General features: G+C 41.7%; 2 protein-coding genes across 5 annotated transcripts in view; one reads left to right on the forward strand and one right to left on the reverse strand.

The window, feature by feature from the left end:
- Nucleotides 1–12,894, reverse strand: part of PPIL4 (peptidylprolyl isomerase like 4) — a 29,587-nt gene extending 16,693 nt beyond the window's left edge. The window contains exons 1-10 of the mRNA XM_077813187.1: nt 12,654–12,894; nt 11,456–11,523; nt 11,306–11,370; nt 9,246–9,363; nt 8,303–8,445; nt 5,795–5,891; nt 3,611–3,727; nt 2,209–2,333; nt 1,524–1,590; nt 660–771 (exon numbers count right to left, since the gene is read on the reverse strand). Coding sequence (XP_077669313.1) covers nt 660–771; nt 1,524–1,590; nt 2,209–2,333; nt 3,611–3,727; nt 5,795–5,891; nt 8,303–8,445; nt 9,246–9,363; nt 11,306–11,370; nt 11,456–11,523; nt 12,654–12,723 — 982 coding nt within the window. The 5' untranslated portion in view covers nt 12,724–12,894. The remainder of the gene's footprint in view (nt 1–659; nt 772–1,523; nt 1,591–2,208; nt 2,334–3,610; nt 3,728–5,794; nt 5,892–8,302; nt 8,446–9,245; nt 9,364–11,305; nt 11,371–11,455; nt 11,524–12,653) is intronic.
- A 5,328-nt stretch (nt 12,895–18,222) lies between these two features.
- GINM1 (glycosylated integral membrane protein 1) overlaps nt 18,223–21,795 on the forward strand; it is a 42,004-nt gene continuing 38,431 nt past the window's right edge. The window contains exon 1 of one of the 4 annotated variants that reach the window (XM_077813198.1): nt 18,223–18,553. In XM_077813198.1, coding sequence (XP_077669324.1) covers nt 18,443–18,553 — 111 coding nt within the window. In that variant the 5' untranslated portion in view covers nt 18,223–18,442. The remainder of the gene's footprint in view (nt 18,554–21,795) is intronic. The other 3 variants (XM_077813197.1, XM_077813195.1, XM_077813194.1) reach the window with 3 other exon arrangements.

Here is a 21,795-nt window from a genome sequence, read left to right on the forward strand (position 1 = left end):
TTTGCTCTGTGCTAAAACTTAGAGGAAGGGAGGGAATCACACTACAAAATTATACACTTTTTAGTATAAATTTTGAAAAACATTTTTCATGGATTAACATTTTGAAGAGGCCTATTGGATTTTATTTTCCATATTTCTGTTTTGAAGTTTTGAAAACTAGTTAACAGTACTGTCAGTTATGTGCTGCCACCTTATGGTGAAGGCTAATACTGCAACAGAAGTATTAAATACCTTGATATTCAATTTGTCTTGTAAATGTAGTCCTTCATGAAGTGAATGGCAAACAAAAAGGCAGAATATGCTGATTACTGCAATTTTATGTTAATAAATAATATCCAAAATTATCCCTTTAAAGCTTGAGATTAATATAAAACAGTACCAATAGTTGACTTTTACTGGCAAAAAATACACTTGGCAACATGACAGCCACCAATAAACCCCTTGTCCTCTAATATGCAGTAAACAGGTAGAGACCTAGACTTAGTAGCCTTTGCTCATGCAGCCAGGAATACCAAGCTGTGGCCATTATACTGCCGAAAGGAGTTGATTAACCTTGTAACAGAGATGCTTGTCCTATACAACAACTCTAGTTTAGGAGAGCAATATTTAATAATTTAAGGTTTGAAGTTGGTACAGAATCAAAAGGACGACAAAACTACCTTTTCCTCTCCATTTAATCTTTGCAACAGATTGGCTAAAATCCACATGTATTCTCCGGTCATCTATCAGCACGTTATCCATTTTGAAGTAGGCTTTCTCACAATCTTCCTCCTTTTGCAGTGTTTCCAGAAGATTTAAGTCAAGATTAATTAACAAATCATACACAAATATTCTTATGAAGTCAGCATTTAAATCTAAAGTGAATTGCTCTTGGCATAGAGATTCCTAATGAATATGCCACAACTGAGTAAATACGTATTTCATTTTCTAAAATGGATTAAATCACAACACTCATCACACTTCTAAAATTTTTAAAAATAAATATAATAATTTTACTATTTGCCTTAATGTAAGCATTTCATCTTTGAGATTAGATAAATCTATGCCATGTGTATTATGTTTGGAATAATACATTTAGACGCAATTACAACAGACAATGGCTTTATTAAAAATCCTAAACTCTCTGGCAGGCTAAAGATAAGTGTTCTGGCATACTCTTGAATTTCACTGATAACTTTCTCACAGAATGACAGTAGAGTGATAACAGCCAACCAATAAAACACAAGCTATAAATTTTATATCATGAGAACAACTCTTACAGTCTGATCATATTCCAATTATTGACTTCAAAAGGGATTGAAGTACATATTTAAACAGTTTGCTAAATAGGGATGAACTTATATATATGCTTAAATGTTTTCCTGAACCGAGGACTACATCCTTTGTAGGCTGCAGTCAATAGATGAGAATATTAACCAACACACTTGAGCAGATCACCCGTTCTTATTCCATCCAGCACAGAGCTGTGTTTGTGAGAGAGATAACCCAAGCATATTATTACACTGCTTTTATAAGCAACCTACCTTTTCAAATTCAATGAAAGCATAACAAAGAGATTCACCCGTCTTCCAGTCTCTAATCACTTCACAGCTGAAAAAATAGCATGAAATTAAAGTGTCAATGCCTTCTGGTTTGAAAATGGCTGACGACTATCACTGTTTGAAAGGGCCTTTAACAGGTTAGAATTTTAACCTGTGTTATAACGCCTTTGAGGCTTGATCCTCAACCGTAACTCACATAAGTAACCTCTACTCACACTGGTAGCCTCAGTGACTTCAAACAGCTGAAGTGGATTTAAATAGGACTACTCATGTGAGCAATCGTTGAGATTTGTACGGGTTTTAGAATTAGTCCTAAAATTAGTAAAACGAAAGCTTCTTGAATCAGATTCTATTTTCCATCATTAATGCTCTGATTTTTTTTTACATTTTACTAAGCTAGGACAAAAATTTGTTAGTTTAACTTTTGGGATTGCAATTAATGCTGAGGAATGTTTAAGAAAGAGCCATGTAACAGGCTGGCAGTATTTCTCTGAAACACCCCAACGTGTCAACAATTCTCCCACTACTATACCCAGATACAAGGGTGGTCAAAGTGGGTCTCCAAAGAGAGTGAGCGCACGCAGAGCAGTAGAACCTAGGGAGACTGCTTAAACCGAACTTGGTTCTCTTTTTGGTGTTTTTTTTATAACTATTCTGTAAAAGTTACCTTTTAATGGGCCCAAATCGTGAAAATATTATCTCCAGGTCTTCATCTGTGGTCACAGGATTCAGTTTACAGACAAACAGCACATTTTCTGGTGGTTTGATATCTGCATCTGGTAAATCTCCCACCTGCAGCACACAGAAAAGGAAAGGCTTTTCAATTTGTTCTAGACAGAGCTTCCTGAATTTCATGGCGCTATGTTCTGTTGGGAAAGGAGGGGAGGGGAGGGGACGACAAATATTCTTTTCCTCGTGACTCGATCAGTGGAAACGTGGGGAAACACCTATAGTCACTCAGAGGACTCAGAGGAGAACATTATTTTCCCCAAAAAGTATGGTTAGTGGTTAAAACAGGTGACTAGAAATGTGCAGTGTTCTACTGCCAGTGACTGCATGATTAATATTCTCTGCTTTAGTTTCCCCATCAGTAAAATCAGGATAATACTTCTCTCTCTTGCAGGAATGCTGAGGCTTAAATTTGTTCGTAAAAAGCTTTTTTTACGTTCTTTAGATGAAAGATGCTATGCCAGAGTACCATTAGAGTTTAGTTGGTATTAATCAAATTTGGGTGGATGAATAATACAAAGTTGACAGACAAAACAATGTGTAATGATTTGTCACATACATTCATACAATGAAAGGACTCACTGCTGCCATTTTAAAAATAATAACTGAACTGGGTCTTTTCCTCATTAATATTCCTAAAGAAGGTGAACTGAACCTCCTCTAAAGTCTGGCACCAGCCATATTAAATTCTAGTTCACCGCAATTCCACGAGGACTCCAGAAGCTACAACCATATAGTACCATTAAGTCAAACATCCCAAGGGAAGAAAGCAGGGAGAAAAAATTAACTATTAGTGGGTTCTTGCTTATTATCTAACAGCAGGCAGCTATTCTGTTGTAATTCTGTGAATGGGAACCAACACTATATTCCTGTGTATTCCCAATGCCAATATGTGAATTTGGGGAGAAATTATTTCATGGAACTCAGCCATCCAATACATACAAACTTCCAGTACCAAGAAAGAAACACACAGCAGGGATAACAGTTCCATGCAGGACTGACCAGCTTTTATAATTTTACAAGCATCTCTAGCAAGTTCTTACAAACCCCCTATAAGACCAATTCTAGTCCTGGGTTTGGAACAGAGATGATACAGGTGTTCCTGGGAAATCTCCTCCTACAAATGGATGAAGATCAAGTGTCCATGTTCACTCTTTTAGCTCTACCAGCAGCCTGATACCATGCACCCTAGTCCATGAGACCAACGTTTCTGATATGCAACTCAAGGCAAGCACTTGTCTTAAGCATTCACTCACCCAAACATAATGTAGAGCATATATACACAAAGAAATTACATCTGACAAGACCAAAAAACCCCAAAATACAAAACTGATGTTTACCATTTCCAAAAGAATGGCCTGAGTTTTTGCTTCTTTCTCTGCCTGAATTTCTTCCACTTCATCAACAGACTTTCCTTTGAAGTCATCAATTTCTTCATCTGCTCTTATTCTGCCACTCTATGAGAAATTGGGGAAAAAAATAGCATTTTAATACTGACCCATGGGTAAGCCTTTATTTTTCTTAATACTAAAACTCTACCTCAGTCTGGGATTGTGTGTGTTGTGAAACTAAGACTATATCCCTGAACCATTAGGCTAAGATCATTCATTCTGGTCAGACAGACAACTAAGCAGCCTACACATGGTAATGAGCTTCTATCAGTCAACCTGGGCTAGATTCAATTAGACAATATGGAGTCTTTCACCTCTGTTATACCAAATGTATCCCCAACATACCTGCCAGCTTGTTTCTATTTAGGGGAGTACCCCTTCCCCCCCCCCCTTTTTTTTTTTTTAATATTTCTTTATTGAAATGAGTATACAAGTAGTATTGAAGATTTCTGCCTCATCTAGCAGGACTTCAATTTAACAGAATACAATTACAGGAACTGTATATTTTATACTATTGTATTTAGTCAAGTATTCCAAACAAAAACATTCCTACAACAAAATATTGGCCATTTTAAATTCTCCTCCAACAAGTTCTCTTATTTCAAAACATTTCACTAGAGCTAACTGGTGTATCCCTGTTTTTCCTCTGCAAGTGTCTGATTATAAAACTTTCAAGTGTTTGTCTAACATACACTGCGCTATCAAGCTCCATATGCAGTGTTTAGACTTGTGGATATATTAGACAAATTTTGGTATACCCTCTATTCTAATTAAGTTCCTATACCAAACTCATCACTAAGGTATCTGTTAAAACTTTTTTTAAAACATGTAACTTCTCTAGTGAATTTATTGTTTGAAACATTGCTCCCAGACAAAAGATATTTCCTTTCAGCAGCTCCAATAACTGCAAGGTAAGAAAACATAATAAGCTGAATTGTTCTGCAAATCTCTTCTGCCTAGAATACAAACAAAACAAATCAGCGTGTCTGCTTGTATGTGAAATAATACTTTCCAGTTTAACAATAATTTTCTTTTGTGTGGAAATGCTGATAATGTTTCTTGTTGAAAAAAAGGGAATAAAAGGATAAACTTCATTTTATACTGTAAAAAGAAAATAAGTTAGCAGTGATTTTTTTGATTCTTCCAGAAGAATGTATCAAGGAAACAATGCCAGAGCTGGGCATTTCAGACGACAGGTTCATTACTATTAAAATAACATTACAGCTTTTCTCTTTGTAGTGTGAATTATAAAGTAAGTCTTTGCATCCCATCCCACAATACACAGTCACAACTGGAAACACTCTGATCTTTTTTTGTTGTCTTCTTCAAAATTGTAATAGTTATTTGCTTTGTAACCATAGAGGTCACTTCAAGTACAACTGTGCTGTGAAGGTCCATCTAGACTAGTATGCTGTGTTCCGACAGTGGCCAATGCCAGGTCCCAGTGGATAAGGAATGAACAGAACAGGCAATCATCAAGTGATCCAACAGAGGCAGGGACACCATCCCTGCCCATCAGCCACTGATGGACCTATCCTCCATGAACTTATCTAGTTCTTTTTTGAACCCTGTTATAGTCTTGGCCTTCACAACATCCTCCTCTGGCAAGGAGTTCCAAAAGTTAACTGTGTGTTGTATGAAGAAATACTTCCTTTTGTTTGCTTTAAATCTGCTGCCTATTAATTTCATTTGGTTACCCCTAGTTTTGTGTTATGAGGAGTAAATAACACTTCCTTATTTACTTTCTCCATACCAGTCATGATTTTATAGACCTCTAACATATCTCCTCTTAGTCATCTCTTTTCCAAGCTGAAAAGTCCCAGTCTTATTAATCTCTCCTCATATGGAAGCCATTCCATACCCCTGATAATTTTTGTTGCCCTTTTCTGAACCTTTTCCAATTCCTATATATAGATCTTCAGAAATCTTCCTCCACTCAAGAAATGTGTAATTGCATATTGGCAGCTCTTATTTTGCAAAACACTTCCTTGCATGTTTAACTTTAAGCACGAGTAGTCTATTTGACTTAAATGGACTATTCACGTGCTTTGCTGAATGTGGGCCATAGGGGAAACTAGTTACCACATTTATTCATTTTCAACACCTTCCCAAGAAGCTGTTGGCAGTACTTACATCTAGTTGTTCCTTGCTGGGCTCTGGGGAGCAGTCAGGTATTATTAAACCAGAGGGGTCATCAAATGGATCATCTAATATCACTGTATGATTTATCCTAATGGGAAATTTAAAAAGTCAAGTCAAGTCAAGTCCAGTACAAGAGTCAGCATTTTAATTGGTTTAAAACTAGCTTACTTTGATTCCATGTTCATCAATTAATGTTAGGGATACTAGTAGAGATTATATCCTACTACAGGGCTAGAAAAATACTCTGTATAACTACATACTAAATTCTACGTACTCATATATAACGATTAATAAAGCCAGTTCAGATGTGCACACAGGCTGCTAGGATACAAGGAATAAACCAAGTATTTTTATTAATAAACAATTGTTGTTTTTTTAATGTACTTGTTTATTCCTTGACCAACATTTAATCTAGTTTACAAGTAAAGTCTTCATTTCAACCTCTTGCCCTCTTAACTCCCCACTTAGTGCATCCTACAGTTAATTTTGGCTACATGGAATCAAAACAAAAATACAGCTGAACTGTCTGAAAGTGGTACACAGATTAATACAGAAGAAACAGATCACCACAGACACCTTCACAGATCCAGTAACCAATCCAAACACACCAAGAAATCTGTTATCTACAAACAGACACTCAGATACCACAGAATATGCTCCAAGGAGAAAGTCTGGGATATTCATCTTAACACACTTAAGACCACCTTCAACAAGCAAGGGTAGTCCACTAGAGAAGTAGATCACATCATGGAACAAGTCACCCAAATTCCTCGAGAGAACCTGCTTCAATATGGAAATAATGCCTCCTCTGTCTGCACACCTCTAATTGTCACCAACAACCCACACTGGAACCCATATGGGAGGCAGGGGTATCAAACAATTACAACCTATACACTATGGGAACCATATCCTGAAGTAAATCTTTCCTGAACTGCCCCCCTCTTCTGGCCTTCAAACAACCCCATCCCAACCTCACCATCAGAAGCAAGCTCCCCACAGACCAAAATACATCAACTAAAAGCAACAGAGCCTGCTAGATGAGCACATACAAAAATCTGTAGATATATCTGAACTGCAATAATGATCAACATCCCCCAACAACGCACCTTTCAAGATCCGTTGGTCCTTACACATGCCTGTCAACATGCGCTGTACCTCATCCAGCGCACTAAATGCCCCATCACTACATTCCCAAAAAGTTATAAAAAGACAAAAAACACCCTATCGCTTCTGTGTGTGTGAACATTTTTCATAATGAGATCACTCTATATCTGACCTCTCAGTTCTCATCCTCAAAGGAAACCTGCATAACACTTTCAGTAGACAATCCTGGGAGCTTAAATTTATAGACACTAAAAATCATGGACTGAATACAGAAACTAGATTTATGGTTTATTACAATAATCTATAACCCATTAACCTCCTCCCCCAGCTTTTTCTTCCTCTCCTTTTTCCTCTATGATTAGAGAGGTGTTAACAGGCCACTTCACCTTGAATGATCCCTTGAAATATGTGCTACCTACTTATGCTGCACAATCTGTTCCACCTTGTACTTAGTTTTGACACTGAGTACATGTCCCAGACCTGAAGATCTGTGTGTAAGCTTGTCTCTCACCAATAGAAGTTGTTCCAGTAAAAGAAATTACCTCACCCACCTAGTCTCTCTCATATCCTGGGACTAACACACCTACAACACCGCATACACAGATGAACAACATTATAAACATTATTTTGGATGGTCTGGACAACAACATCCATCCCATCTATGGACCCAATCCTGCAAATTCCCAATGGTGCTATGTGCAGATGCAGGGTCCATCTGAGCTTACAGGTCTGGGGCCTACAACTTCTCTTTCAGTTGATAAGACAGCATGATCTAGTCAATGCATCTTCCTCTAAAGTCATTTAGTAAGTCCCCCATAACATATAATTACACAATATTTTACCAGTAATAATGGAACGAAGAAACATACTAGATACTTTAACAAGTGTCCTGACATTGCCATATTAACTCTATTTACAGAAAGATCAATGAGCCAGTTCTTACAAAAATCACAACACACCCTCTGTAAGAGGGCAGATTCCATTCCCACCCTCTGATACCCACAAACCTCTCTGACTCTCCAGTAAGTAGCACCTCCATATTATTTATTTAATTCCTGCCACCAACCCCAATACAGTCCTGTGCAGCTAAGTATTAACAGTGGTTTCTTGCCCCTTCCTGCAGGGCCAGAGAGGCACAGAGATCTCCCTTCCTTAGAATTCCAGAATAGACAGGGTTCAATTAACCTAATCTTCTGTCCCTTCCTTCCTGTGTCACCCTCAGCTGGTGTCTAACTGGTTCATCAGTCTCCAGACTGATCAGCTAATTAGCCACATACTCCCCAGTCGGCCTTCTCCATAGAAACTAATTTGTGCCTAAGTGATCTGAGGGCTGGCTAATAAGTTAGCCTCCAGCACTTTGTCACCACTAAGCTACGAAGTTAAACCTAGCCATACCTGATGTCTTGATAAGGAACAAATTCCTTGTCAACGAAGGTCTCGTTAATTTTCTTTAATACATCCATGCCTTCTGTTACTTCTCCAAACACTGTGTGCACACCATCAAGGTAATCTAGGTTTTCCCCTGTAGTAATAAGAAACTACAAGGACAAGATGAAAAAACCTGTTTACAAGTAAACTGTAAAATTTTTAGAATCTCCATATAATTTTGGGCCTGACACCGTGCCCACTGAAGTAAGTGGGAGTTTTACCATTGACTTCAATGGGAGAGGACAGGAACAGACCTTCAAGCAGCGTAAACTGATGTAGCTCCATTGGCTTTAATGGAACTATGACAGTTTACACCAGCTGAGCATCTAGCCCTCCACTGTTAATTTAGAACGGACCATATGGTTAACCAACACAATAATGAATGACAATTGCAACCCAGGCTTTACAATCAAATTGGAAAAGTCTTGCTCATTGCTATATTTAGCTGGACACAGCTCTAGCTAGGAGGAACTGACAGATTTGTCCAGGAGCAGATTTTAAAAAATAATTTTTTTTTGAAGTATACGTAGGGAATACTACACATTAGGCCAGGTTAACCGCCACACTGTCCCTTTCAGTCCTCTTCTACCTAAACAACGTTATTGTTAATTATTATTTTATCAGCCTAGCACCTTTGAGCAGCTCTACAATAATGAGCCAATAAGCGCACCTGATGATGAAGGAAACATGTTATTAAGGTAGGATTTCAGCTTCCAAGTTAGAGAGTTTATTATAACTAGGAAGCTCTAGAATCATTTGAAAAAATATGAATACCTCATCAATATCCTTTTAACAATAAGGAACAGCAATTGTGTGTTATTTTCATTGTTATGCACATTTTTTAAACTGTGGAGTTTCCCTCTTTGCTATTCCAGAGTTATAGCAAAGCCTCTCAACACTGTGTGCTGACCTGAGATCCATGTTGATCATTGCCATTGTTCACCATTGACACGGTTCCCTTTTTCTTGTGCTTAATTCTTGGCACTTTTTCTGCCTCAAAAAATCTAGCTTGATCACCATAGAGTTTACTGAAAATATATACAATAAATATGTTATGAGGCAGCAAGATTAAAAAATGCTGACAGTGAAACAAGCGTTATACAACAGTGAACAAGACAAAATAATTTACAAAAATATGTTATAATAAGAATGCTCAAAGAAAATGATCACTTTACACTATACATTTATACTGTGACTATAGGATTACCCAGCCACCCCCCATAATGCAGATAATGTTAACAGCTCTTTCCCTGCAGACATTCTACAGAATTAGGGGGTTTTAAGCATATTAGAAAATACTTTCTGACATCTCTGGTAGATACTAGCATGTAATTTGCTAGAAGCTACTGTCAAAATGTACTTTCAGTACAGTGTGCAAGGAATTAAAAGCATAATTCACTTTATCAAATATAAATGGCACTTGTGCATCAAATTCTCCTTATAAAACAAAGTAAAAGCAATTAAATAGCTTGTTCATAGACTAAAATTCATCATCTGAACAGAAAAAGCTGCAAACTTCATTTTACACATTAGCTTTCAAGGCATACAGGACTCGATGCAGTGATTTTAAGTCTCAATGTCTGATCTTGATCTCACATTGTTCTCCCCCAGGTGAGAGATCTGGCTTACACATAAAGTTTGATTTTAAACTGATTATGAACCTACATGTGCACTCTTAAACCCATTTCAACATGGCTTATATCAGTTTACATTGCACCAAGAACTGAAACCCCCACATTTCAGTCCTGTTCAGCAATAAAAAAAGATAACATCCTCAGAATGGATCTGTATTCTCAGAGGCGAACAGTAGAACAGAAGAGGGAAGCAAGTCAGCCTGCCACTCTTTTAGAAGATTCTACTTTTGACAGAGCACATCAAAGAGCCAGGCAGCGAAAGAAAAATCAGTGTATAATATGAAAAAGTGCAACGGAAGAGAAGATCCCAGGAGTGACTGGTAACAGACCAGAATAATAATACACCAGAACCCTGGATTGTCAAAAGTTTTAAACCACTTACAGGGACACAGTTTGGTCCCCATCTACCCTATAGAGTGGGTAAAAGTTTGTAACCAGGTCTCCCTAACTCCATTGTAGCATAACATAGCATAGAACAGATGCAAATTTATTTGGTGTACTTCCTTAAAGGTCTGTATTATGGAGGTCTGGAGTAGCATTAGCCAGTTTGCAAGTCTATTGGCTGCAGATAGTTACATGAGAAGTATTCATCAACTATGCGGTAAATACAGGGTTTTTTCCCCCTGCAACTTGAACTTGATTTTCCCTCTAGAACATCAGTTTCAAAGGAAAAATGATCTGGAAGATTATGCAGTCAGCCAGAATTCTATCTTACCTGTCTGCATGTTTCTTCAGGTGCATCACTATAGAAAACTGATTTTTATAAGAAACTTAATTTTCTTCCTAACACCAATTTTAATGCGTCCCTCTTAAAAAACACTCAAACACAAGACTCTCCAATTATCTATTTCCAAAAAGCACACTTCATGTATTTAATGTAGTTAAAATGCGAGCCCAAGCAACAGTTTTATTGACTTGGAAAGGGAGCTCGGGGAATGGACACATGAATACAGGAATTTTTACTATAGTCGCCTGCTTCCTCTCCATCACAAGCAAAATGTAAGTGCAGTAAATCATAGTTCTCAGCACTACAGTAGAAAAATGTGTTTACTTCCACAGAGCAGCTATGTAGGACACATAGCACAGCAGCCTAACGTACAGTCACCTGCTCACAATTACACCCATTATTGATTTGATTTAGAACAGAAGCAGCACGCTGTCCCGAAAAAAAACTAAGTGTTTAGGATCAAAAGATAGCATGAGGAATGACAAGATGTATGAGCCAAAAGAAGCTCTCATCTCCCAACAACGATTCAGTAGGACATTCAGCAAGTGCAAACTGGGTCAACTACACTCCCAAATTAGGCCTATTTCATTTTAGGTAGGTTTTACTCACCAAAAGATGGACTCCCCTCCACGGCCAGTCCCCAAGGGGTCACCAGTTTGTATAATAAAATCCCTCTGTAACAATGCAAGATACACAAGGTATTAGTCTACTTATGGATATAGACAAAGAAGGAAATAAAAATCTATTATAAACACTCACCTGTACATTGTGAATGAGGCAGTAGTTGTAGTACTTGATTTTGCAAAGCTTCAGAAAGTTCTGACAAGCTGCAAGAAATTATATTGAAATTTACTAAAAAAACCCGTTAATGTGATTTGCACATGGATCTTTTCTTTTTGGCTGTACTGGGACTTTATTAACCTTGATTCTAAAGCCTTCCGCACACGTATGGAAAAGATTAAATACTATGCATTTTCCCTTCTTAAATCCCACATCCAGCAATATTTAGAATCCTAAATATGAACAGTTGTATAACAAAGATCAGCACACATTCTACCCTCCTTGGCCTTCCCCAATTAATGTCTACCAAGGAAAAAGTCAATGTTGGTTTTTCAATTTAAAAACTATTACACTTACTGAATATTTTAGAGACTTAAAAATAAGATGTATAGTGTCTGTAGTAGAAGAAAATGAGTTCCCAACCAAAATTGTTGTTTATAATTAGAAAAAAAAACACAGAGTAATAAATTTCCACATCCCCCTGAAATTAAATGTGGAAACTAAGGCCCTCATCCTGCAAGTACACACATTTAACTTACCAGAGTAAGCATCTTTTATCCTAACATCCTTACACCCACCCAAACACAGAATCAAGGACCTAATTTGGTATAGCGAATGTAATCTCCAACATGCATTTTTTTCAACTAAAAAAAATAAATAAATACCTGTGCACACTTTATGAGAACTGCAAACCAGAAAAGGGCAGGATTACTGCAAACCCCCAACAAGGGGTTCCTTAAGAGTGTTAAGTATCAAAGGGGGTAGCTGTGTTAGTCTGTATCCACAAAAACAAGGAGTCCGGTAGCACCTTAAAGACTAACAGATTTATTTAGGCATAAGGTTTCGTGGGTAAAAAACCCACTTCTTCAGATGCATGGAGTGTTTGAGTCAAGTCAAATGCAATCAACCCCTCATTTTCATTCTGTGACCGTATCGCCCAGGAGAGCTAAAGCACAGTCAGCATCACCACATGATCTGCTCCGTGACCCTACTGGCGCCCTGCTTTTGAACTCACCCCCCCGACCCCCCCCGCACAGCACCGCGCCATTAGCGTTATCCTAAACTCTGTGGCCTCCGCCCTCCTCAGTTGAAGGAGCGGGACGTTTGCACTGGGTGGGTCTGCCCCCAACGCGCCCCCATCCGCTGCAACTCCCCAGCGCCCTTCCCCGCCCCTCACCTCTGGGCCTCTCCTCCGTGTACAGGTCGACCACCAGGTCGCCCACCGTGGTCTCCAGCAGCACAGCCATGGCCGCCGCGCCCCGGAACCACAACAACGCGGCGCCAGGCCCCGCAGCGCGTCCCTCCCGCGGCTGCCTCCAGGAGACTCAGGGAGGAGAGGCAGCAACTTTCGGCTCTGCAGCTATGGAGCGCGCCCGCGCAAGCTGAGCGTGCTCAGTGACACCTATTGAAGCCGCCGCCCGCCTCACCCTCTGCCCTCACTTGGGCGGGCGGTGTGACGCAACAACAAAAGGGGGCAGGGTGGGCGGAGCGGAGGGGCGGGGCACTGTCCGCACAGGAGGGTGAGGGTAGGCAAGGCGCATGCGCTGCGCTGCGCTGATTGGCAGTGGCGGGGGGAGAGCGCGCACACGCTGAGTCTGCCTGCAGGGGTTATGGGACTGGGGCTGTGAGGGGTGGGAGGTGTTTCGCTTCATGCAGCTGGCTACAAAGGTGGATGGAGCTGCTGAGAGAGGCGGGGTTCTGTGAGGTGTTTTACACAGACAGCCGTACTTGCTTGTGTTAAAAGCGTCCCTTGTCAAAGTGTGTCTGCCTAAAACCTCCGGGCCCTTCACTGATTTGTCTCAGCAGCTGCTGGTGGGGGCCTGACGTGGGGCTACTTTGTTCTTCTCATCCACTGGCAGCGTGTGGTTTCGCCCCTTTAAATCGCGGACTTTTTAAAATGTTAGTTTTCATTATCATTAGCACTGCTCTGCTTTATCTTTGCTAATGCTATGGGGTGGGGGCTATCATTGTGCTATTTAATATTTTAACCGCCAACAGGCACTGATTTTGTAGCATCTGGAACTTCTGTAAGTAACGAGTGTCAGGGGCTGGAAATCACCGGAGAATGATTCAGGGGGGCTTGGGGTGTACGTATGGTTAGCCTGCAAGGTGAGTTAGGAGAGTGCAGGGCCATCCCTAGGCACACGCAGAATACGCAGCTGCGTGGGGCACCAAATTGCCCCAAATTTCATGGTGCCCTAGGCAGCTGCGAGCTGCATAGGCGGTAGCACCAGCTCCGGCAACCAGCCTTATCCCTTGGCCGCCGCCCACTGCAAGGGGCAGGGCCGTCCCTAGGGGCGTGGGGGCCCTGAACAACTCCCTCCACCCCACCTCTTACCCATCCCCCAGCTCCGCCCCCATTCCACGTCTTCCCCCAGCGACCCCGCACTCGGCGGCAGAACCAGGAAGCAGAGTAACTCGGCCCCAGCCCGCTCTACTCAGCCAGCTCCTAGCCGAGTCGCTCCGCTTCCCGCTGCCCGTGAAGTGGGGGGGGGACCGACCCCCGCACTCACCGGCGGCGGGAAGCAGAGCGCCGCGGCTGGAAGCTGGCTGAGTAGAGCGGGCTGGAGTCAGGCTGCTCCACTTCCCACTGCTGCTGGTGAGTGCAGGGGACCCCTCCCACAAGCAACACGGCTGGGGCCGGGGCGAGGGAAGCGGAACGGGCTGCTCCCAGCCCCCTGCTAATTCCCCGAACCACTCTGGGCCTGTGGGCCCCCCCCCAACTGGCCCCCACAGCTCCTGCCCCTTGGGCCCCGCAGGCCTTGAGTGCAGCCTAGACCCTGGCGGGGGAGGGAGCAGGTGCTGCCCCCGAGGAGGCCTGGGGTCCCCCACAGCCCCCCGGGGGAGGGGGGCCCGCGTAGGGCACCAAAATGGCTAGGGACAGCCCTGGGAGAGTGCTTGAATGACCGAAAATCTGGTGGTGCCAGGAAACTGATACCCAACTACCACAAGAAAGACTCCCTCCCCCTAGAGACGCGGGGTAACAGGCTGACTCTTAGTCCTGTGTACACCAAAAAGTGTCACATGTATTCAATGTAATTTTGAATGAGGAAAATTAAGAGAGGGAGTGATGAAGAAGGCATCAAAGGGAAGAGAAGAAAGAATGGCTTTATAGGGTAAGTGAAAGCAGAAGGGAAAAGAGAGAGGAAGGAAGTCAACACTTAGATAAATATCCTGTACAGGGATCATCAAAGATGGGATTTTTCAGAGGCGTCTGAGGGAATTAGACACCCAACTCCCATTTAATTTCAATGGGAGTTGGGTGCTGAATCCTTCAGGCTCTGTTGAAAATGCAAGGCTAAAGGGGTTCCTTATTTTGCTACATGTTTGCATATTCATACAGTATTCTAAATAACTATCTTTTTGTTTAGTACATTTTAAGTATGATTTAATCACAAAGTCCATACTCAGAACATCATAGCAGCTTTAGAAATGGGCCTGGTGTCAGTTGTGTAGAGTTCATCAGAACGCAACCCACTGAAACACGAACTATGACTTACCACTGGAATGCAATCCATAGTTAGGAATGCATGTAATTTAAACCTACTCCCATATGCAATATTCACAAGTGCCAACAAATGATGCATGCTTATATCTGCCATTCCATCCTTGCAAACAGCTTTGTCACCATTATGAAATTCAGCAAAATATATCACTAGGATCCCTATTTACCAGATAGATTTATTGCATTATGTTGCTGGCTGACCTCCAGAGTGAGACTGCACAATGAACAGACACAAACAGAACTTCTGCCCCCTCGTTGAGTGGTACTTCTCTTATAGATGAGTCTTCTTTTTGGAAACTGCTTCAGTAGACAGCCATGCTGCATTTAAATTAGGGCTGACAAACTATTAAAAAAACATCACAATTAAGCGTGAGATTTTAAAAATAGTTACAATTAATCACACTGTTAACCAATAATACAATATCAATTTAAATTCAGCGTGGAAGCGTGACCTCTGGAATGGTGATCAAAGCATGAAGGGACATACAAATGTTTAGCATATCTGGAATGTAAATACCCAGCAATGCCGGCGACAACAGTCCCATGCGAACGCCTGTTCTCACTTTCAGGTGACATTGTACATAAGAAGTGGGCAGCATTATCTCCCGTAAATATAAACAAACTTGTTTCTCTTAACGATTGGCTGAACAAGAAGTAGGAGTGAGTGGACTTACAGGCTCCAAAGTTTTAAATTGTTTTGTGTGTGAGTGCAGTTGTATATAAAAAAATTCTATATTTGTAAATTGTACTTTCATGATAAAGAGATAGCACTACAGTACTTGTATGACGTGAATTGAAAAATACTATTTCTTGTTTCTATTTTACAGTGCAAATATTTGAAACAAAAGTGAGCACAGTACACTTTGTATTCTGTGCTGTAAATGAAATCAATCTTTGAAAATGTAGAACATCCAAAAATATTTATAATTTAAATTGGTATTCTATTAATGTTTAACAGTGCAATTAAAACTGTGATTAATCATGACTTTTTTTAATCTAGTTAATTTGTTTTGCATTAATCGCTTGCATTAACTGTGATTAATTGACAGCCCTAATTTAAATAGCAGTGTGGGGGTAGAGAAAGGAAATGGAAATCAAGAAACCTGTTCTATTCCTTGCTCTGTCAGTGATTTGCTATGTGACCTTGGGCAAATCACAAAACTTCTCTGTGCCTCAGTTTCCTGATCTAACTGGAAATAATAACAACAATAAAAATCATACTAACTGTTGGCAAGTGTTTGAAATTATCAGATAAAAGCAACTATATAAAATATTTATTATTAAATAAATTCTTGAGAAATCAAAATTAAAAAAAATTATAACATTTATTTGGAGATAATCACAAACAAAACAAAAAAAATAAAATAAAGCAGGACCAAGCAGTTATACACATGAAAGTTTCTTCAATGCTGAATGGTTCAAAGTCAAAGAAGTGAGAAGAATGCGCAAGATGTCATTTCCTGTAAGACTCCTAAACCTCAACCTCCATTGCCTTGTACATGTGCAAAGTGGGTGTAAAATACTACTTCTCTGTTTTCATAACATTTCACATTTGCTCTACACAGATGTAAATGATCATGCAAGATGCAAGGTATTTGAAAATAAGCCCTTTTGTGTATTTAACTTTCAAGTATATAGATATTCTATCCTTCAAATTATTATTTGCACAGAGTTTTAAATGTATTTACCTTTCCTGCCTATTATATCTGGAATCTCCCCTTTCCAGTGATATAGAGCTCCCACTTCTGGCCTTGCAGGGTAGGGAGGTCTCAAACCTGGTTCTGGTGCAAGACAGAATATTGCCTACATCTCAAACCAGTGTAGATTACATCAGAAAAGTCCACTTATGGGGGAAAAGAAGGAAACATTTATCTAGCAGGGTTTTTTTTATTTTGTTTTTTAATATACAGTGGCTCTTCAAAGCTCCTCAACAGTTTGAGAATTTGGTTTGTTCGAAATAGCTTCAGAAAAGGATTTATAGACGGCGTGCAGGTGAGGCCATGCAAAGATGTATGGTGAAGTAATTATCACATGAATATCACCACCTATGTTCATATGGTCTGTGGGGATGCGAGTCTATTTGCTTACTGTAAAAAGCATTATTCAAAATGTGCAATTTGTTTTCTTAATGTAAAATGGATATTTAGAGCGCAGCACTGGCTCACTGAAAAAGTCTCCCAGTAGGCCCTGATATCACAGAACAAAATGGTTTAAGAGAAATCATTACCATCAGTTGCATCAAAGATTCATTAACTACAAAATCTTAAAATAGGCTTTAGCTCAGCAGACAATTGCAGACTGTCAAGCAAGTAAGAAGGATTTTTAAAAGGCTGTAATATAAGCAGGCCTAATTAATTTTCTTTCCTTTTCTGTTAAGGGGATTTATAAAAGTAAAAACAATTATTTTTTTAAAAGATGTGTAATGAATAATACTTTGGGGCCCAGTTATTTCGTTTAACAATCTGGGGACCTAATCCCACAAAGAGTTGTCCACACACATCGAGTCTGATCCAAAACCCACCGAAAGCAATGATAGTCTATCCACGGACTTAATGGGTTTGGACTGAGGTCCTTAGTTACTCCTGTATGGAATCCCACTGCCGTCAGTGAGTACAGGAATAACTATAAATGTGTTTGTAACAATTTTCATGATCAGGCCATTGCATTATTATTGTAATTAAAATAATTTAACATCTCATTTTCTTTTCTCTCCTTAAGCTGTTTGTTTACATTTGACATTTTACTCAGCTTGGACAGTTTCACTTTCACTTACAATAAAGACTCCCCCCCCGGCACGTACCCGAAGATACAAAGGGGGGCGAGGAGAGCGTCCCGCACACATACTGCGGGCTGGGACGGCGGGGCTTTGAGAGCCGGCACACTTCTCCAACATCGCGCCCCGGCATCGGGAGCGGGGAGGGAGAGAGAGAGAGAGGAGCGCGCTGGCTGGCGGGAGGGGGGGTGTCCCTTTCTGGGAGACCGCTCCCGGCAGCCAGGGGAACAGCTGGGCCTGGAGCCTCCCCTACAGGCTGTAGCCGAGGGAGGAAAGGGGCAGGGACCGGGAAGGGGGAGGGGAGACGAGGCTTTGGCCGGCACACAGACTACGCGGGGCGATGCAATGGCCGGAACGAGCCAATCCGCCTCATTGCCTTTCCCACCTCCCGCCGGGAAACCCCAGCGCCTCCCTCCCGCGCATGGCTCCGGCGACGCCCCGGGGCCTGGGCTTCGGCCAACACAGAGCCGCACAGCGGCGCGGCCCGCCGGCCGACGTGCCCCCCTCCCGCGGAGGCGGGGTGTTTGCGCGCGTCCCGCTCGCCCCTCCAGCCGCTCTTATGCAACAGCCGGCAGCCGCCAGCCGCAGCCCCGGCCCGGTCCCGCTCCGCTCCCTTCCCTCCGCTGCGGCCCGCCCCTCTCCCCGCGGGGAATGTTTCACTAGTTTGCTTTAATTCCCGGGACCCAAGATGGAGGCTGCGCTGGGGCCTGGCGGGCTCCTGCTGCTCCTCCTCGGCCTGGGGCTGCTCGGCCCCGCGGCTCCGCAGCCCGCCGCCGCCCGCCCACAGTCCCTCAGCGAGGTACCGAGAGGGGAGACCCGGCCCGCGGCGGGGCGTGGTGCGCGGGGTGGGTGCGCTGGCAGAGGGGCTGGGCTTGAAGCGGTTTCCATCGGAGAGCGGGTTCAGTGGCTCTCAGCCGCAGCCCTCCCCCGCGGTACCAGTTGTTCCGGCGCCCCTGTGTGCTGGGGAGGTCGGGGTGCGCCGGGGGCGGGGGTAAGGGACGCACTTGGCAGACAGGGGTGTGTGCGGGTGGGGTAGGGGTGTGCGGTGTGCCTCAGTGCAGTGAGGGGTGAGCGTACATGGCGAGAATCAGGCTGTCAGTTTGAAAATATAAGCCTGATATTGGCCGGGTGCTGAAACTTGACCTTGAGGATCTGTTTTCCAAACGCATTTTATTAAAATGTGCTTGGGTGATTCCATGTTTTCAGACTGCACCAAAATGAGTTTACCGGGGATGGATCTCTCCTTTTTTTGTTTGTTTTTTTACTCTCTTGTGTATGGAAGGGAATGCTGCAGATTGATAGTTTATGCACATGTTAATATTTAGAAAAACGGCTGCTTGGGGGAAGAGAGAAAATACAGGCATTAAAAATTAACTCGCACATGAGCTGTATTTTTTCTTTGTATTTTTAACGCATACATCCACATCTTGACAGCTCTGTGCTATAGATTAACATGATGCTGTAGGCCCAAATCTTGCTTTCAGTGCTACATGATTGAGCCAAGAAAATGTTATGGTACATACACAGGTTTCAGAGTAGCAGCCGTGTTAGTCTGTATTCGCAAAAAGAAAAGGAGTACTTGTGGCACCTTAGAGACTAACAAATTTATTTGAGCATAAGCTTTGCTCACTTCATTGGATGCATTCAGTGGAAAATACAGTGGGGAGATTTATATACATAGAGAACATGAAACAATGGGTATTACCATACACACTGTACAGAGAGTGATCACTTAAGGTGAGCTATTACGGGGCGGGGTGGGGGGGATGACAACGACACCTTTTGTAGTGATAATCAAGGTGGGCCATTTCCAGCAGTTGACAAGAATGTCTGAGAAACAGTGTGGGGGCGGGAGGGCGGGATAAACATGGGGAAATAGTTTAACTTTGTGTAATGACCCATCCACTCCCAGTCTCTATTCAAGCCTAAGTTAATTGTATCCAGTTTGCAAATTAATTCCAATTCAGCAGTCTCTCGTTGGAGTCTGTTTTTGAAGTTTTTTTAAGTATTGCCACTTTTAGGTCTGTAATCGAGTGACCAGAGAGATTGAAGTGTTCTCCAACTGGTTTTTGAATGTTATAATTATTGATGTCTGATTTGTGTCCATTTATTCTTTTACGTAGAGATTGTCCAGTTTGGCCAATGTACATGGCAGAGGGGCATTGCTGGCACATGATGGCATATATCACGTTGGTAGATGTGCAGGTGAACGAGCCTCTGATAGTTTTCAGAGTAATAGCTGTGTTAGTCTGTATTCGCAAAAAGAAAAGGAGTACTTGTGGCACCTTAGAGGCTAACCAATTTATTTGAGCATGAGCTTTCGTGAGCTACAGCTCACTTCATCGGATGCATACCGTGGAAACTGCAGAAGACATTATATACACAGAGACCATGAAACAATACCTCCTCCCACCCCACTGTCCTGCTGGTAATAGCTTATCTAAAGTGATCATCAAGTTGGGCCATTTCCAGCACAAATCCAGGTTTTCTCACCCTCCACCCCCCCCCCCAACTCACTCTCCTGCTGGTAATAGCCCATCCAAAGTGACCACTCTCTTTAAAATGTGTATGATAATCAAGGTGGGCCAGTGTGGCTGATGTGATTAGGCCCTATGATGGTGTCCCCTGAATAGATATGTGGACACAGTGGGCAACGGGCTTTGTTGCAAGGGTAGGTTCCTGGGTACACATAAGGTGGGGGTTGGTGCTGAAATATATATTTATATGATTGGCTATAAAGTAAATCTGTTTTTTGTTAGGGGTTTATTTTGGTATGATTTAGAGGTTACTTTTGTTGGAATTAGGGGATACTTCATGAGACCTGTAAACCATGACCTCTAGAATTACACCACCTCCCCCAAAAAACCAAACCCAACAACTGGTTCTGTGTAGATACTGAAATTGTCTCTAATTACAATAGTTGTGAACGTCAGAGTATCTTATCACAGAAGTACCATATGGGAAGCTTCTGTTGGGTTGGCCTGTTAACACACAACTGATAACATGAACTTTGTTACAAAGCTCTCCTCAAGATAACTGTGTAAATAAAAAAATAAGCCTGGTAGCAAACCCATTAGTGGTACATCCTATACTGCAAAAAGAAAACCTGAGTTTACTTCCTGGTTTCTGCCTCTCTTCACAGAGGGCCTTCATTTGCTAACTGGAAACTCTCAGTTGGGAAACTATGGTTCTGAAGCTGTTGCAAACATATAGCACCTGTGTAACTGTAGGATTGGGGCTTTATGGAGGTTTGCTGTGTGTAAATGTTATAACAGCTGTCAGCATTGACAACTCTTTCTGTGTCAGTGAGATGTATCTACACTGGCCCAGAAACAAGTGAGGCAAGAATGACCCAGTCTCAATTGTACTTTACCGCCTAAAAGTTACTATCTGTTTGGAATGTTCCTTAATTGTCAGGACTCCTATGTGGATTGAAGATGCAGGGAACAAATGGTTGAATAGGAACAAATATTTCTTAGCTTGATACATTTCTAAAGCATGCCTAAAGGTATTTTAGATAGAAGAAACAAAACCTTCATTGCTGAGCAGAATTACTCTTGACTAGATATGAACTGACTTGTCAAAATGTAGCTGCTGCTGCAGATTTTGAAATTGAAGGAACCCAAGAATCAGAAGAGCATGAGTTCTCCCTTCTATCCCCTGTCCATGTGGCTTCTTCACAAGACGTGATGTTTAAGGGATACAATGAGTGGTAGACTAATCTTTACTCTGAATAGTTTTGGATCTGCAGACCTGTGAGTGGCTTTCTCATCTGTGCAATATTATCACTTTTAGCTAGGTCTGGACTGGGCATTATGTAACTTTGACAGTTTGTGGACAGAATACTATCAATTGCTTGATGTTTTAAACTTTTTAAACATGATATTAAAGATCCCTTTTGATGCAGGTTAAGAATGTATGTTTTTAATTTAGGAAGGGTGTTATAGGAAAGCATGACAGGAAGGGATTGAAAAACATTGACGTCCTAAAATAACTTGAGTCTGATTTATTTTGTAGGTTTGAAATGTTCTGCTTTAGCTC

The sequence above is a fragment of the Eretmochelys imbricata genome, chromosome 3, assembly GCF_965152235.1.
Source record: "Eretmochelys imbricata isolate rEreImb1 chromosome 3, rEreImb1.hap1, whole genome shotgun sequence".
Classification (NCBI taxonomy): domain Eukaryota; kingdom Metazoa; phylum Chordata; order Testudines; family Cheloniidae; genus Eretmochelys; species Eretmochelys imbricata.